The 18,934-nt window shown below is 42.9% G+C and overlaps 1 protein-coding gene across 1 annotated transcript; it reads right to left on the minus strand.

Annotated features, from left to right (window-relative positions):
- Window positions 1–14,226: 14,226 nt before the first annotated feature.
- Window positions 14,227–17,229, minus strand: FAM71B (family with sequence similarity 71 member B). The gene is made up of 2 exons (XM_004737729.2): window positions 16,543–17,229; window positions 14,227–15,526 (listed from the first exon to the last, which is right to left on the minus strand). The coding sequence occupies exons 1-2, from the start codon at window positions 17,161–17,163 to the stop codon at window positions 14,327–14,329; spliced, it is 1,821 nt and encodes a 606-aa protein (XP_004737786.1). The 5' UTR covers window positions 17,164–17,229; the 3' UTR covers window positions 14,227–14,326.
- Window positions 17,230–18,934: the final 1,705 nt, after the last annotated feature.

The raw sequence follows: 18,934 nt of genomic DNA on the forward strand, positions 1-18,934 counted from the left end.
TCAATTACCTTTTAACCTAAAGGTTCTGCTAAGTAATAAAAATTTAACCCAGTAAATTTGAAAGATCTAATTGGCTTTATTAATCTATTCATGAATCGGGCAGAATCCCATCTTGTAGGTAAAGGTGAGCTCTAAGGATGTGTACCAAATGGGAAGTTTTTATAGAAAGCAGGGTGGAGCAAAGAAGTTATTAGCAAAAGAAACTTTTGTCTTCCCCAAGGTCTGTTCTCTTAAAGGGAAGAGCAGGGGCTTTATTATGAAGATAACCTCATCTTCCTTTGGGAGTGAGGGGCAATGGTCCATGCCATAGATTACCTCATTTTGTGCTGACCAGAAAATTCCAGATTGATTGGTTTAAAATTTCACTCATTGACAAACCATGAGAGACTCTGGACTCCAGGAAACAAACTGAGGTTTACAGAAGGGAGGAGCGTGGGGGGTGGGGGTGGGGTAACTGGGTGATGGGCATTAAGGAGGGCACATGTCGTGATGAGCACTGGGTATTATACACAACTAATGAGTCGTTGAACACTACATCAAAAACTAATGGTATACTACTATATGTTGGCTAACTGAACATAAAAAAGTAAAATAAATAAATAAATAAATAAAATTCCACTCCTTGGGGCACCTGGGTGCCATTGGCTCAACTCATGATCTCGGGGTCCTGGCATGGAGCCCCACACTGGGCTCCCTGCTCAGCCAGGACCTGACTCTCCCTCTGCTACTCCCTCTGCTTGTGTTCTCTTGGTCTCTGTCAAAAAAATAAAAATCTTTACAAAAAATTCAGATCAAAAACAAAAATAAATTTCTTCTCAAAAAAATTAAAGGTTAAAAAAATAACAAAATTCCATTCCTGGAAAAGTTGAAACTCCTATTAAGTCTTAGATTGCTATCCTGTGGGCAATTGACTCCACTTTGGACTTTCTTTTTTTATTTTTCCATTTTTTTAAAAGATTTTAGTTATTTATTTGACAGAGATCACAAACAGGCGGAGAGGCAGGTAGAGAGAGAGGGAGAAGCAGGCTCCTCGCTGAGCAGAGAGCCTGATGCGGGGCTCAATTCCAGGACCCTAGGATCATGACCTGAGCCGAAGGCAGAGGCTTAACCCACTGAGCCACCCAGGTGCCCCTATTTTTCCATTTTTTAAAAGATTTATCTATTCATTTTATTTTTTTTAAAGATTTTATTTATATATTTGACAGACAGAGATCACAAGTAGGCAGAGAGAGAGAGGAAGGGAAGCAGGCTCCCTGCTGAGCAGAGAGCCAGATCCCAGGACCCTGAGACCATGACGTGAGCCAAAGGCAGAGGCTTAACCCACTGAGCCACCCAGGCACCCCTATCTATTCATTTTAGAGAAAGAAAGCACAGGGCGCACCAGTGAGCAGAAAGAGGGACAGAGAGAGAGAGGGAGAGAAGCAGACTACAGGCAGAGCATGGAGTCCACCGGGCTGGATCACACAACCCTGAGACCATGAACTAAGCCAAAACCAAGAGTCAGGTGCTTAACCCCTTTGTGGTTTTCTTTTTAATAGCCTTCTCCATCTCAGTTCTCCTCTCCCCTCATACCAATGTATTTGTTGAAGAAATCCATTCACTTGCGAGTGTACCCCATTCAGACTCTTCTTCCCAAATAGGACCAATGCTTTTCCAGGGTTTTAGGATTCTTGTCTCACAGAGTCAAAGAATGAATCTCATGGACACAAGAGTGAAGTGAAAATTTATTAAGTGAAGGTGAGAACAGAAATGAAAGAAAAAAGCTCTCTAGAGTGAGAGGGGTCCCAAACGGGTTGTCACTGTGGCCTTTTACTGGCGGTCTTTTATTGAGAACTGACCAGGAAGACTGTGGCCTTGAAAATCTTGTGTGGTCTTGGTTTAAGCAAGGACTGTTGATAACATCCTTAATGGCTTACTTCTTTGAGGTCTGTCAGTTTCTGTGATTACAAAGTAGCTGGCGGGTGGAGAGGGGCAGCACTCCCTAACATTCAGGGCCAGGCAGTCTGATTTGTTTCCTTTCTCTCTGGTTTTGTACACCTCCGCGTTTCTCCACATGTTGGATTTCTGTGAGCCTGGTCATGTAGGCCCTGTGGGAGCCACCTCAGTGGGGTCCTCCTATCTTTCTTGCCTGGATCTTAACCCTCTCCTTATTCAATGTGACCCACCCCAGGCCCTCCCATGGTCATTCTTAGTCCTCGTTTTACTCCAAGCTCAGCCACATTTGGCACGTTTGATTCTTTGAATTGTCCCAGGACTGAGTTCTCACTTCTTGGTGGGGTCTCATCAGGTGATAATAACCAGGTGATATCCAGGCCCTGGCAACACACTCTCCTTTGTCCTCAGGCCCCCCCACCCAACACTATCACACATCTTTACTCAATGGCACTTCACTCAATTGCAAAGACTCAGATCTAAAGATGTTTTGTTCTTTTTTTCTCTGATACTACCATACCTGCCTGTTGTATTACCTTTATTTAGAATGAGTAAAAGTTCCAAGCATAACCAATTTTCACCATTCCTACTGCTATGGTCCTAGTCCATGCCACAGGACTAGAAACCGGACTTCTGAAATAAACTTCTAAATGGTCTCCTTGCTCCTACTCTTGTCCTCCCCTGGCCTATTTATCACAGTCTTATAATAGAAGATTATCTTTATTCAGAATTCTCCAAGGTTTTCTATCATACTTACAATAAAAATCTAATATCCTCACAATGGCCTATATAAGGCCTTAAAAAACCCACTCCTTGACTCCTTGGCTCCTTCCCCAATATAATTTCCCACCATTTTTTTCCATGCTCACTCTTCTCCAGGCCTTATTTCTTTCCCTCAAAATTGCCACCATAACTCTTGCCTCAGGGGCATTGTATTTGCCTGGAACTCTCTTCCACAGATGTTGACATGCCTCACTTTCTCAGTTCATTCAGTCTCTGTCAAATGTGACCTTCTCAGAGAGGTCTTTCCTGGTCACTATATAAAATAGTAGTTTCCCTAATCATTCTCCTGGGGGATGCCCCAATCCCTTTACAATGCAGTATCCTTTCTTCATAGAACTTATATGTGATACCATATTATGAAGTGATATCATATTATGTGATATCATATTATGAAGTATTTTTATTTATTTTTATTGTTTTTCTTACCCATCAAATTACAGGGTTCATGAGGGTAGGGACTTTGTTTCATTCACTACTACATTCTCAGCACCTAGAACTGGTGGCTGAAATGGGCAGGTACTCAATGGACATTTATTGTATAAGTAACAAAATGAATTCAATCACATTTTCAAATGAATTGACAATGTGACATTGAAGGATAAATCAGTCTATTTAGCCAAAGCCCCATTGTGTGAAATTATATTCCTCTAAATTTTTGCTATTATGAATATACTGGATGAACATCCTGGTGCATATCTGTTTGTACATAATATCCATTTTTTTTTCCTTGAGATAAAGTCCTGGAACTTGAGTTGCTGGACCCATAGGTGCAGTGTCTTTTGGGTAATAGCAGGATCAAGGTTAGAATCTATAACTCTTAACTCTCAGTCTCGTGTTCTTTACAATGAACTACAAATAAATAATGGTATGAAATTCATATTGTGAAAGGGGCTAGTGAAAATATAGCATGTAATAAATATTTATTTGTGTGGCGATATTTTCAGAATCTGAGTGGAAAATTTACTGCTTAAAGATACCTCCTATAGCTTGATAAGGAATATGTCCATGAAACAAATTGTCTACTGTGCCCAGCACTGTTCTAGAAGGTAAAAAAGACAAAGCCTTGCCTTCTAATGGAGAGACAGAGACAGCAACATGGAAACAAGTAAGAATTTCAGATAGTGATAGGGATATGGGGGGAAAAGATAACATAAAATAATGTGATAATTATGTGGTTTTGGGGTAATTACTTTATTGAGGATGATCAGGGAAACCTCTCCCCCAGGTGACTTTGGAGATAGGACACGAACGATGACAAGGAGACAACCATGCAAAGACCTGGAGCAAAGAGCCCAAGGCTGCCATGATCTTCCCGAGTTACAGAGATGGAGGGGGCCTACGTGCTCTCTAATGATTGAGCGAAGAAGAGTGGTAGATGAAGGGCAGAAATAGGCAGGGGTCTGTGGTAACTGGAGTCTTACGTCAGCACATCATAAAAGACATCAGTATTTATCATTTGAGCCTAAATGGTAGCAGAAATATTTTTTAAGATTAGTTTATTGAGGAATAATTTACATATAATAAAATTAACTTCAGGTTAATTTCGATTCAATCAGTTTGATGAACTATCTGTTCAAATTTTTTGCCCATTTTTTTAACGGGCTTTTTTGTTTTCTCAATATTCTGTTATAAGACTGCAGGTGCACTCACACACCCAGGATGTAAATCCTTTATCAGATATGGGTTCTGTAAATATGTCCTCCCAGTCTGTAGCTAATCTTTTTCATTTCTTTAGCAGTGTCTTTCAAAGAGCAGACATTTTTAGTTTTGATAAAGTCCTATTTGTCTATCGTTTTTCTTTTTATGGTTTATATTTTTGTATGCTATCCAAGAAATCTTTGCCTAACCTGAAATCACAAAGATTTTTCCCATGTTTTCTTTCTTTCCTTCTTCTTTCTTAAAACAATATTTTATTTATTTATTTGTCAGAGAGAGAGGGTGAGCAAAAGCAGGGGGAGTGGCAGGCAGAGGGAGACTCAAGCTCGTCGCTGAGTGTGGAGCCCAATGCAGGACCTGATCCCAGGATCCTGGGAATACGACCCGAGCAGATTTTGATTTTGTTGGTCTTACTACCTCCATCATTGATAGAGTTCATAAATAAAAATCTCTGAGGTCATATTAGTCAATTACATTGTATCTCTGATTGTTAAGCCCAGACAGAAAAATAGAGGCTGGAAAATTAAATTTTTCATCTCCAGTCCCTGTTTCTTCCTATCATGTGATTTTTATCAGCTCACATATATTGTTTAAACAATGCACTTTAGGTGAGAGTCATGGCTAATGTATTGCTCCCCCACAGTTTGCTGTATAGTTTCAATTTTTTTTCTTTTTTCTTTTTTTATAAACATGTATTTTTATCCCCAGGGGTACAGGTCTGTGAATCGCCAGGTTTACACACTTCACAGCACTCACCAAAGCACATACCCTCCCCAATCTCCATAATCCCACCCCCCCTCTCCTAACGCCCCTTCCCCCATAGTTTCAATTTTTTTAAAGAATTTATTTATTTATTTGACAGACAGAGATCACAAATAGGCAGAGAGGCAGGCAGAGAGAGAGGAGGAAGCAAGTTCCTTACCAAGCAGAGAGCCCGATGTGGGGCTAGATCCCAGGACCCTGAGATCATGACCTGAGCCGAAGGCAGAGGGTTAACCCACTGAGCCACCCAGGTGCCCTAGTTTCAATTTGTAATTACCATTTTCCTGTCATTGGTACTAAAGACCTTATCTTAACAACAATCTCAATAACCCAGACCTGCCTCCAGCAAATAGGGAGGATGCCTGCGTTTTGCTTTGCTTGCTACACCTTTCCATGGCAGCAGGGGGCAGCAGTAACCCTAGCGTTTGGGAAGATCCCCAGTTTATACTTTTTTACAACAGCAAGATCTGTGTCCCACATAGGAGGTCCCACTGAAGGACAATTTCAGTTAGCTCTCGCAAGCTAAAGAAATTAAAAAGGGTTTAGAATCCTACAAAAAGGCAGGAAAGCCCTTTTGGATGGTTTGTTGTAGCTGTTACTATGGTTAAAGTCCACATTTACATTATGATGTGGAATTTCACCAAAGACAAGGTAACCTTGCCATTATTGTAACTGTTTCGGAATCATCACAAAATCTACCTATTTCACTGGTTGCTTCATTTATTTCCTACAGGTTCCCCCAAAAGTCTGGGCTATATCCTACCCATTTAAGGTCATTCTTTGAGGTCTATCTCAAATGTGACCTTCTCCAAAGGGTTTTTCAGGTTCACCCAAATAAAAATGACCTCTATACCTGGTTACAGCCTCTCTTCTGTGCTCACAGCACCTCTCTTCCTTAAGGTGCAATTATCCACCTGCTTTATTTATGTGGCAAGAGCTCAGCTCCTGATTTATCTGGCATCAGCTCTGACATTCCCAGCATTGCCTCCCACATAGCCAGAGCTAAATATATTTTTGTTGAAAAATGGTATTGAACAAAAGCAGTAGAAAGAAGAAAAACTCCATGTCTTCCCAATGGCAAGTGTGTACAATGTGAGCTGTCTGCCTTTGATATCAATTCATATCAACACTGGGACTAGGGTCAGGTGTGAGGCACTTGCCTCAGATGCAAAATTAAGGAGGGGGAGCAAATCAGTAATCAGGATAAATATTATTTAATGCAATACTTTAAAGATAAATATTAAGAGGAAAAAATCCATCCGTGATGGATAAAATATTATAATTTTAAATAAAGACAGGATCAGTAGTTCACATACTATCATTTAAAGAAGAGAGATCCTTCCGGGGGACTCTATCATTCAAAGATTGGAATCATTTTCCTGAAAGCATCCTCTTAGGCAGATTTTTAGACTTTAATGATGCACTTGTGTTCTAAAAAAATGTGTTCATTCACCAAAATATATTGCTTATCTACAGAAGCCAGCTACCATCCTAGGGGCTGCAGATAATGTGGCCCAACCCACTGCAAGCCCAGAAGATGTTTCTCTGCAGTTATCTGAGTAGGTCTTTGTCCACTTGTTTCCACCTATTTCAGGTCCAAAATGGACTTCTCTTAGAACTTTGGGCCTCCAAAGGATGGAGAGAGAGCTTTTATGAATTTGGACTCCCATCTTCTCTTTTACCCTATATATACACTGACTCTAGCCGTTGTGGTTTATACAGGATTTGGCTATCTTCCTTCTGAATCTATTTTCCTTTGTCCCTTTATCATTTTTCTCCAGCTCTGACACCTGAGTCCCAATCTGTTCTTTAGCACATGTTAACCTGGGCTGAGGAACCCTCCAATTTAATTGGAGTTGAGCAGGGTGAAGAAAGCTCTGGTCTAAGAGTCAAAAGGACCAGAATTCAACCAGTCTGGTAGATAACCTCAGGCAAGCCAATAATCTCTTCTCAGCAGAATGAGAATCTTAGGCAGAGTCAGTAGCCTCTAAGTCATGGAAAAGCCTGCCAGGTATCTACTGAGGCAAAGGATAGCCTAACTGGTAGATCTTTAGCCTGATCACTCTATGCCTACCTTCAGCCAGAACACCTATACCTTCATCTCTTTATTTTCTAGATTCCATTGAAGATTTCACATAAAAAATATTTTTTAAATATTTTATTCATTTATTTTACAGAGAGAGAGAGAGATCACAAGTAGGCAGAGAGGCAGGCAGAGAGAGAGGGGGGAAGCAGGCTCCCTGCTAAGCAGAAAGCCCCATGCAGGGCTTGATCCCAAGACCCTGAGATCATGACCTGAGCCGAAGGCCAAGGCTTAACCCACTGAGCCACCCAGGCGCCCCTCATGTAAAAAATTTTTAAATGTCAAACTGAACCAAAAGTTTAGAAATCACTGAATCACATGGTTTCTAAGTTTTTAAAAAGATTTGACATCAAGGGGCACCTGGGTAGCTCAGTGGGTTAAAGCCTCTGCCTTTGGCTCGGGTCGTGATCCCAGCGTCCTGGGATCGAGCCCCGCATTGGGCTTTCTGCTCAGCAGGGAGCCTGCTTCCCCCTCTCTCTCTCTGCCTACCTCTCTGCCTACTTGTGATCTCTGCTTGTCAAATAAATAAATAAAATCTTAAAAAAAAAGATTTGACATCGATTATTTCTATTGGTATCCCTCGTTGTATGTATCATTGAATATATACACCTTGGAGATAGCAATCTCACACATTTCAAAGCTCATGTGAAAAGTCACATCCAGTGGGGGAGAAAAAGCTTTTCCTCCCAGCGTTCAGGAGAAAGTTCCATAATTCCATAACAGAAAAGCTCTGTAAGCACAACTTTTATATAGACTCTATTTTTTAGAGCTTTCAGTTTCAAAGTTTTACAGTTTGGGGCTCATAGCAAAATTGAGTGGAAAGTGTAGAACTCCTGTACATCCCCTTCCCCCAACTACTCATAGCCTTCCCCATCATGGACATTCCCCACCAGGCTGGTGCATCTGTTACAGCTGATGAATCAACATTGATACATCGTTATTACACAATGTCCATAGCTTACATTGTGGTTCATTCTTGGTGCTAAACATCTATGGGTCTTGACAAATATGTAATGATATGGATCCACCATTAGAGTATCATATATAAGTTCTACTGCCCTAAAAATTCCCGGACTTAACCTGTTTATCTCTCCCTTCCTCTGAACACTGACATCCACTAATCTTCTTACTGTCTGCATAGTTTTGCCCTTTCCAGGGTGCATGCAGTATGTAGACTTTTTAGATTGGCTTCTTTCACTTAGTAATATGCATTTCAATTTCCTTGTCTTTTCATAGTTTGATAGCTCATTTCCTTCTACTGCCAAATAACATTCCATTGTTTGGATGTACCAGTGTATTTATCATAACCTACTGAAGAACATCTTGGTTGCTTTGAAGTTTAGACCCTTATGAATAAAGCTGCTATCCATGTGCAGGTTTGTGTGGAGTTGTCAACACCTTTGGGTAAGTACCAAGGAGCCCAACTGCTGGATCATATGATAAGAGTGTGTTTAGTTTTGTAAAATAACCACCACTGTCTTCCAAAGTGGCTGTTCCATTGTACATTCCCACCAGCAATGAGTAAATTCCTGTTTCTCCACATCCGCACCAGCACTAGGTGTTGTCAGTGTTTTGAATTTTGGTCATTTTAATAGGTATATTGTGGTGTCACATTATTTTATTCTGCACTTCCCTGATGACATATGTTGTGGAGCTTTTTTTTTTTTTATGTTTATTTGCCATGTGTGAATCTTCTTTGGTGAGAAATATAATTGGTTTTGCATTCTGCAAACTTGGTCTCACTTTTTATTTTTTATTATTATTTTTATTTCTTTTTTATCACCTACTTTTTAGAACTTTTTTGTAGATTGCTTGGGATTTTCAACATACGTAGTTATAAATTCTGCAAACGAGGGCAGGTTTTTTTTTCTTCCCAATCCATATGCCTTTTATTTTCTGCCTATTGCACTGTTTAAAACTCATTTTTGTGTTATGTTAGCAGACTCTATGTCTTATTTAAACTTCTTTGAATAAGCTTCTTCTGACACTACTCCAGCAAGGAAATGGGAATGGGAGAAGGACACCATGTTGTTACTAGTGTAAAAGTCCAGATATCCCACTTGGCCTCAATTCACCTAGCAGACTTTGGAGGTGAGATATCTGGCCTGGTGAGATATCCAGCTCCCACCGTGGTCTCCAGTTACATGGGGATACATGAGGAGGAGCTTCGTTACCAGCTGGCTGAATAAAAACCCTAGTTCCTTACTTGCCATTCTCTGACACCACCCAATTGGGCGTATGGGATGCCTTATTAGTCTAGACTCCCCACTTGACCCTTGCTTGCATGGGTAGTGTAATATGTAGTGTGCTGTGGGAGTTGGGGAGCATGGTTTTTTCTGTGGTGTTTAGCTGGGCTAGTTCTTGTCTAAAAGCCGCTGCCGCCTCCTCCTTCTTCTTCTGAAAGCTTTATGTCTTTCTTGCCTGCTCCTTTTCTGGCCTCTTGGCTAGAGAGATAAAGCTTTTGTTGGGACTTTTTCTTTTTTTCAGGATTGCCAGCTTCTTCTGCAGCTCCAAGTCAGGAATGTATAAGGCAAAAAGAAAATCCAAGGAACTCATCACCATGTTGTTCCTCATTTCCTACAATTGCTGGCTGATCTGTCTTCTTCTCTCCATCTTTCAGAATCTTCTGATACATCTTTAGTCATATTAACAATGAGAGGAATAGAGAAAAATACGTCTACTCTATCTTTTTGGAAGCATAAGTCTAACTGGTCCATTTTGGGGCAAGCAATGAATTATCAAGGCAATCAGTTTCTTTCATTTTCATATCTACATGTTCTAAAATTTATAAAGTAGATACAATTTTTCAATAAAGAAAGGTATTTCATTTTTAAATGATTTAAACTCAAAGCTGTGTAGAGAATGTAACATACCCTTATCGGCTATCACCAACTATTTTCACAAGGTTTGTGGAATCAGGGAATGTGATCACAGGACATTACACTGACACAACATCACCAGTTGTGTTCTCCAAGAAGCAGATTTGGAGATGGTGTTTGTGAGAGGGATGTTAAGGAGCGCCCCCCAACAACAGCACCTGTGTAAGAGAAGGACGCAAGCAGGAGTGCCCTCAGGGCAAAGCCAAGCTGTGATGCAGGCTCCAGGGGGAGCTCTTGAACTAGAACAGCCCTTGAGAGTTGGTCTGTTGGAATAAGGTGGTCATATCTTCGCACTCCACATCAATCCATTCTTATTGTGTGCTCTGCGAAGTGTTACCTTGGGTGAGGGAGTTCTCTGAAGCAGAAGCAATTTCCAGACTTACTGCCAGCTGAAGGCTGTCCACGGGCAGCACTCCCAGCTGTGGCTTCAAGTCCTTCCTTGAAGAAATGACTACCCCACATGGCTATTTCAAATGGAAATGTATCTTTTAAAACATCCCCTCCAATCTCTTCATTTTATGGGTCCTGTGGCAAAAGACAGGAAATGACATAAGGTCTCATATCAACAAACTCTTCCCCAAATATTTCTCTTCACAGCAACCACAGTGCCCTTTACAAAGTGCAAATTTGATCAAGCTACCCCTTTATTTGAAACATTTCAGGGGCACTTGTGGCTCAGTCGGTGAAGTGTCTGATTCTTGGTTTTGGCTCAGGTCATGATCTCATGGGTCGTGGAATCCAGCCCTGAATCGGGCTCCAGGGTCAGCACAGAATCAGCTCAAATATTTTCTCCCTTTGTCTTTCCCCCGACTTGTACAGGTGTGGGTGCACACTCTCTCAAACAAGAAACAAACAAACAAAAATTAATTAATCTTTAAAGATAAATAAATATAACATTTCAGTGACTTCCATTACTCTAAGTTCAGAAGTTAAAGTCCTTTAGATGACCTCAAAGCCTTGTGTCGCCTGTCCCTGTTGCATTGTTTCCCATCACTTTCACATCAGTCTTGACACATTCCTCAATATTTTGAGGCACCTTGCTTCTTCTCACCAGAGCACATCCTGCGTCTGAAGGACTCCATTCGATCTCAGCAACACCGTGAATGACCTTATTTTGCTACTGGCCAAAGATCCCTTTTTGTTTGGGATCCTGGTTAGTAATCAACCGTCCACTCCTTCGTTGCACTTACAGCAGCAGAATTGCTACCATGGTGATGAATATTGCTGTCAAAAATATTGACTTTATCTGATAGGGTATATTGACTTGATGCCTCAATTGATATCTCCCACAGGAGGAAGAGGTCATTGCTTTGAAATACCTACGTATTTATGCATGAGTCTCTCGATGACTGTCAAGATAGAAAAGGAAATGCAGAGAAAGTGCCTGGCAGAGCACATTGTAGTGTGCAAGTTCCCACCTCCATTTTACTTTGGTGGCATTTGTGTAAATCATAGGTCTGCTTAGATAACACCATGCATGGTGAACAAACAAGATTTGTATTAAAGAAGGCCTTTGAGAAATGGAAGTAGGAATGCACAGAACAAGACTAAGAGAAGGACAAAAGACAAAGCCATGGTCTATATAATCATGCAGTTAAGGCATCTGTATCTTCAATAATTCAATCTCTGGCATAGCATAAATTTGGGACTCTGAGTCATAGGCTTTGAAATGAGTACCCTTTCTTTCTCCCCTGTACCCCATAACCTCTCACATTCCCAGAAGACTTCTCCAAAGCCCCTGTCAGGTCTTTATCTTTATCTCCTTCTACTTGTCCAAGGACACTATAATCCCCAGCATCTATTGATCTTTGTATATCGGAAATCACAAGGTGGGATTTTCCAGCCACCCACCGGAGCAACTAAGAAGGACTTCCCCCTGATACTCCCAAGTTACCACTTCTTCCAGAGAGTGCCTCATTTCTCACCTCCCCCACCTCTGCCACACAAATGTGCTCTACAGAGGAAGTCCCCAGGTTTTACTGGAAACCCAACTTCCATCCTAGCAGACTTTATTGTCAGAGAGAATGAGGAAAGAATTGCAAGGCTCGAGGATGACCTCCAGGCTCATACAAATACACCGGTTCTTAGAATCATTTCTCTCAAAACCAACCTTTATCATCTGTTAACAGTTCAATGATTTTCATAGACTTGTAAAACTTATTTACAACATTTTTTTAATTGAAAAGACAATATTATTTCTTTTTTTAAAATTTTTTTAAATTTATTTGATAGAGAGAGAGAGAAAGAGCACAAGCAGGGGGAATGGGAGGCAGAGGTAGAGGCAGAGGGAGATGCAGACTCCCCACTGAGCAGGGGGCCTGATGAGGGACTCCGAACCCTGGGATCATGACTTGAATTGAAGGGAGATGCTTAACAGCACCCTATTTCTTTTCTACAATAGGCATTTTTAAAATTTATAAAATTTATCATCTCATTCTGAACATAGTATGACTTTTTATCTTTGGAATTATTTTCCACATGCATATGTAATAGTTCATTTGTAAACAGCACTTTTGATTATTCTATTATTTTTTAACAATATATCCATACCTTTTCTATGTTCCTGATTTCTGAGTATCTATATCACTTAGGGTTTTTTAAAAAGATTTTATTTATTTATTTGTCAGAGATAGAGCACAAGCAAGGCGAGCAGCAGGCAGAGCAGGCAGAGGGAGAAGCAGGCTTCCTGCTGAGCAGGGAGCCTGACTTGGGACTTGATCCCAGGATCCTGGGATCTTGACCTGAACCAAAGGCAGACGCTGAATGACTGAGCCACCCAGGTGTCCCTACCACTTAGATTTTTATTTTATACTGACTGGGAGAGATCTTTCAAATGAAGATCTTTTAATATCTACCTCTCTTGTGCATATATTAATAGGAAAATGTAAGTGAAACTTGTCAAGGTATTTCTAAGTGGTGACTGTCACCAGACTGACAATTTAAAATCCATCCTCATTTTAGGGATGTTAAAATTTAAAACAAAGATTCCTTAATAAATTAGCATGGATACAGTCCTTCCCTTCATGGAACAATCCCCATTTTTTGAAGTTCTTTGTACCTTCCAGATCATCCCTCTTGGCTTTCCACACTATAGATATCCGCTATACTGAATGTTGTGTTGCTGTTTTCTCGTTTTTCTCTACACTTTTAGTAAGGATGTACCCCCCAAACATGTTGTTTGACCTTGTTTTTGAAGTGTTCTGTAAATGGAATATATCCTATGTATTTTTCTATTCCTTCTATTATTCAATATTATGTGAGAGTCATCCAAGCTAACATGAAGAGCTGCTATTCCTTTTCACTGTTATCTAATATGCACTGTAGTCATATGCCACAATTTATCAGTCCTCCTGTTTGCTAAACATTTGTGCTCTTTCCAGAGTTTAGCTATTACAAATTGTTTTACTGTAAGCATTCTCCTAGTTGTCTACTGGTAAGCACATTTGAGAGTTTCTCCAAAGTCTAAAGCTGGGAGGAAGAGCCATTAATATTGGATCCAGAGTAGGCAAAACTTTTCTGTAAAGTGCCGGATAGTAAATACTCTAGACCTTGCAGGTCTAAAGGTAATCTATTGTTAACTATTCAAATCTGCCACTTTAATGAGAGAGTAGCCATAGACAATATATAGATGAACGCCTGTGGCTGTGTTGCCATAAGACTGTTTACAAAACCACGCAGTTGGCAAGATTTGGCTCTCTGGCTGCCAATTCCTGATCTAGATGGTAAACTCCTCATTCTGATCATCTACAAATGTGGCTAGATCCCCTTTGCCTCCTGATTATTCCAAGGAGACACGAGTCCTGTCTTTAGTCTGTGGACTGGACTGAAAGTCCATGTTTCAGGGACTTTTGGGGAAGAGAAAGAAGAACATGGGAACATGGCACTGGTGGTGCTTTCCAGGCTATAGTGTGCGACTGGTAGACATGGTCTTGGGGAAAACAAAGGCAGAGAGGAATGGACGCACAGCATGGCACTCATACTGGATCTGCCAGTCATGGGTGGAAGGTGAGGTTCTGTCTGACTGGAGGCTGGGGTCTCAGGCTGCAGCCTGGGTCACATCACAGGAGCCACTGTGAGGTCACTAGCAGGCTAGGAGATATAGACTATTCAAACGAGACAGCATTTCTTTTGGGGTTGCATGATTTCCTTTATTAGAGAAAGCAAAAAGTATCTCTAGGGATACTTCCCTGAGGCTGGATCTCCACTGTGAGCTTCCTGCCCGGGCTCCTATTTAAACGGATTTAGCTTCAATGACTATGGTCTCCATTGTCTCAGATGTCATGGTACCAGAGATCTCCAGATCTTTGCTGCCCGGGGCCTTCTCTAACTTGGCTTCTATGTTGCGCTTCTCTACTGTCTTAGCCACGAAGTCTAGCCCTCTATCATGTGACCTGACCACAGTTTTTGAGCCAGGAATGACTTTCAAGTTCTTGAGGAAAGAGCCGATTTTACTGGATTTCTTACTCACTGCGCCTGAACTGGTTATGGATTTGATCTTCCCCAATTTGTGAGCTGTCCTCGACTCCTTTGCCCCGGCGCTGTGGCCGCCACCCTTGTGAGAGCTGTGTCCTTTGCTTCTTCCATGGGTCTTCCCTTTTTCCTTTTTGTCCTCTCTTTTGTCGTCGCCAGATAAGGACCGGTGGGAGGATGATTTCCGGGTGGACTTGTCCCCTCCTGTCCTGTGGTGACTTTCCCTGGTCCTGTGGTGATGGGAACTTTTCCTCCCGGATGTCCTGTCCTTCTTTTCTCTTCTTTCTTTTTTTTCCTTCCGGGTTTCAGCACGGGGCAGGGAGACCTTCTGGCTTCCATCCCTCTCACTCATGTAGCCTTCACTCTGCAAGGTGGAGACGAGGGGTCCTACCGCTGAGCAGGCGGCGGCTTTCTCTGCAGCAGGTGCGCCGGTCGTCAATGCGCCTGCGAACACCACGTTCAGGCTGCTCCCTGGGGAGAGGCTGGCAGTCCCCGTCGTTGGGACCGAGGCATCTGCCGAGGACGTGCTTGCAGCCCCCAATGCCACGTTCGTACTCTCTGAGGATATACTGAGAGCCCCTGCAATGGCCTTGTTGGATCCACTTTCTCCCGGACTTCTGCTGGTGGCTCCAGACAGGGCCGTGCTTACCTGGCCTGTGCTCGAAGTCTTGGTGGCTGCTAAGCTCAGCGCACCTGACGAAGAGCTTGTTTTTGCCCCAGCCATGGCCAAGCCTGAGATAGTGCTCGTGGCCGCCCCCGCCATGCTCCCGACTGCCCTGGCGGCTGCACCTTCGGCGGTCCCGGCAGCCCTCGCCACTGCAGGGGAGCCCGGCATTCGGCTGTGCGCGTGATGGAGTCCTTCTCCCCCAGCGTACCCCGAAGAGGTGGCTCTGGACACCTCGCGAGGAGGCTTGTGAAGCCTGAACTCATCCCGATCCCCTTCTCTATGGAGCTCTGTGGTCTGTGCCAAGGGGAGAAGAAACAGGTAAGAGAGAGATGATAAACTGAGCCTAGAACTGTCTGCTCCTTTCTCAGCGTGGACCTGGAGCTGAGCTACTCAAGGGCTTCTAAGCGGCAGGACCTTCCAAATGATTGAATCTATGCTCCCACTTGAGGCATCTCAAGATCTCATCTACAGCACCCCTATCAAATGGTCACTTGCTTTTTCCTTAACAATCCCAGCACCAGGAAAAGCACTGATATAACTCCCCATCCTCATATACTTGTCTTTTTTTTTTTTAATTTTATTTATTTATTTGACAGACAGAGATCACAAGTAGGCAGAGAGGCAGGCAGAGAGAGGGAGGGAAGCAGGCTCCCCACTGAGCAGAGAGCCGGATGCGGGGCTGGATCCCAGGACCCCGGGATCAGGACCCGAGCTGAAGGCAGAGGCTTAACCCACTGAGCCACCCAGGCGCCCCTATATTTGTCTTTTATACACATGTTTGCGTCTCTGCTGAACAGATTCCTAGAAGTAGGAATGCTGGGTCAAGGGATCCACACAATTTGCATTTGGGTGGCTGCGAAAATCGTGCGTGTGCACACACACGTGGGTGGTCCTGATTTTAATCAGCACACGGTAGTCATAGGGATAGAGAGTGAGGGAACGGCTTCCTAATTGCTAACAATGTTCCACAGCTGCTGAGACTAACTGGGTTGGAGTAAGCATTGGAGAAGAGACTGGGCCAGCAGGATGCCCATTTGGAGGGTAGGGGTTACAACCATGGGTATGAGACCAAAACAGCTGGTCTGTGACGTCTCTCTGAAATTCAGCCTTGTGGAACAAGTGGGAGAAGCACTCGGAAACTCCCTGAGATGTTAAATGCCCTAGTGGGGGCTCATTTGGCCCTGAGACTACTCAAGTGGAGTGCATTTTCCAGGTGAGCCTCAGAGAGCATCTGAGCTTCTGTAGACCAACTTTGAGCTGTGCTCCCAAAATACCCTGCCCCATTCTCTTGAGTCTCTGTTGATGCTTACCATTAGGCCCTTGTCATCCTCTAGGGGAACTGCTTCCGCTGTGTGCAGGGTCGGGGTACTGCTGCAGCTATCCACTGGTGGTCTCAGGAGATAGACAAGTTTTTCCCAGTAGCAAAAGAGGTCTTCTCGTGCATCTGAAGAGGGACACAGCTGCAGGTAGAAAGTGCGGCCGGTGGCAAGCTTCAAGCGCAGCTGCTGTTTCTCCCGATCGTGAATGGAGATCTTGACAAACTTGAGGGGAAGCAGCCTGGTGAGCTCTAGGGTCTTCGTGGGCTTGCGACCTCTCCCCTTGGTGGTCTGGGCGTGTCTGACATGCTCTTCACAGATTTTTGTTGGTCGAGCCAGCAGCATGACATCAGGTAGCGGGAGGATGGGGCTGGTGGACGCGATGCCCACGGTCACCATTCGGACACGGTTGTGCACGTCTATCACCTCTCCTTTTTTGCTGATCTGAATAAAGTCACTTTCAAACATTGGAGCATATTTGAAAATGTCATACTCTCCTCCCTTGTACAGCTGTCGCTGCAGGTCCCCCATGGAGGTATTGAACACGCCCATTGAACGGTAGCTGTGGGCCGTGTAGTAAGGTAACAAACATTCGCTGCTCATTGTTCTCTTCATTTGAGACAGCTCCACCAGCCACAAATCGAGTCCTTGAGAGAGAGAGGGAGTGAAGGCAACTGCCCATCTCCCTGCAGGGCTCTGCCTAAATCTCCTCTCACCACCTCATTTATCCTCCACAGTCCTTTGTGACCTGTCCCCATCACACACCCCTTTGTCCCAGCCTCCAAGCAGCCACCCCCTGGGGGCAGCAGGGTCACCAGTCTCTCCCCAAGCTAACGGCCACCTCCCCTCCCCCACTCCAGGGGGAAAGACTGACTCCCACAGGGTGGAGGTGTAGGGAGGCTGTATATTCTTTCAATCAAGATGTTAGGATGCATATGTATGAAACCATCTGCTTTTGTAAATATCTGGGTTGCTTTCAGTTTTGTCGTTGTTATAGAGATCCCTATAATGATCATCTTCCTGCAAGTGTATTTTTGCATCTGCTACCTTATGTCCTAGGGATCCAATCCTGGAAGCGAACTGTGGGCTTGCTAAGGGCAGGGATCCTGTTGGGACTGCTTTTCTCTTTGCCCTGGCATAGAGCACGTGCTCAAAGGCTCTCAGAAGGAGTTGCTGAGTAAATAGCCCCAAGGGGTTTTTGCTACCTGTTAGAACCAGAGCTCCATTTGTACAGTGGTTTCCAGGGTAGGGAGGCTTCTCTCACCCATTTTCTAGTATGAAGGAGATGAAATCTTAAAACCATAATTTTATGATGATGAACTAAGTCTCAGAATTATCTTGGTCAGCGTCAGAACTCAGACCTGGATTCCATCCCAGGTCTTCTGATTCAGATCAGGACTTTTCTCTGCCTCAACGTTCATGGCTCACCATTAGACTCTCATTCTGCACCAAATATGGAATCGTTTGCAGTTAGCAATATGCGTGGGGACTTACTGGGAACCACAGGAATTCATACAAGTCTTGAATCACCATAGGATTTCCCGCACTGGTACGCCTGCTGCTTCACTCTTGATGTCTACCTGATAAACCACTGATGGTTCACTTCTTTGAAAAGCTCTTCAGAAAAATTATGGCAAAGACATCTTTCTGGCGTTGTTTTTTGTTTTGTTTGTTTGTTTTTTGGTTTTTTTACTTTACACAGGTGATGAATCCGAATATCCCCTCCCCCAGTTAGAAGACTACTTCTAAAATAAAATGTGCCCCCCTCCAGCTCAACAATTACCAGGTGGTGGGTATGTGCTATGGTGAGTGCTGTGAAGTGTGTAAACCTGGCGATTCACAGGCCTGTACCCCTGGGGCTGATAATACATTATATGTTAATATAAATAAATAAATAAATAAATAAATAAAACCTTAAAAGAAATTACCAGGTGGAAGTTTTGAAATAAATCTCAACAACAAAATGTTCTTTTTAAAAACTTTACTTATTTATTTTAAGAAGGCTCCTTGCCCAGCAGGAGCCCAGTACGGGGCCTGAACTCACAACCTTAAGATCAAGACCTGAGCTGAGATCAAGAGTTGGACTCACAACCAACTGAGCCACCCAGGTTATAAACATGTTCTTTTTTATATCCCTGGTGCCTACCACAGTACCTGGTACATTGTCGCTTTCCAATAAATAGGAACTTGTTTTGGTCACCGAGATTTATTCTTCTATTTGTTTATTCCACAAAATTGATTGAGCAAGTATGAATTTGGGGACCAGCTAGAAAATGGAATTGCAAAGATAAAGGTTTTTACTTCTGAAGAGCTAAACATTTTTTTCCTAAAGGTGTTAAGTGACTTCTCAAAAAAAAAAAAAGAATAAAGAGGCTTATATTCTATA

Source organism: Mustela putorius, unplaced genomic scaffold (genome assembly GCF_011764305.1).
Source record: "Mustela putorius furo isolate JIRA1106 unplaced genomic scaffold, ASM1176430v1.1 tig00000407_pilon_pilon_pilon, whole genome shotgun sequence".
NCBI classification, from domain to species: domain Eukaryota; kingdom Metazoa; phylum Chordata; class Mammalia; order Carnivora; family Mustelidae; genus Mustela; species Mustela putorius.

Coding starts and splice junctions, on each gene's coding strand:
- FAM71B (XM_004737729.2), bottom strand. CDS start 17,163: ATGAAGAGAACAATGAGCAGCGAATGTTTGTTACCTTACTACACGGCC. Junction 15,527..16,542: donor AGGATGACAAGGGCCTAATG/GTAAGCATCAAC, acceptor CCCTTGGCACAG/ACCACAGAGCTCCATAGAGA.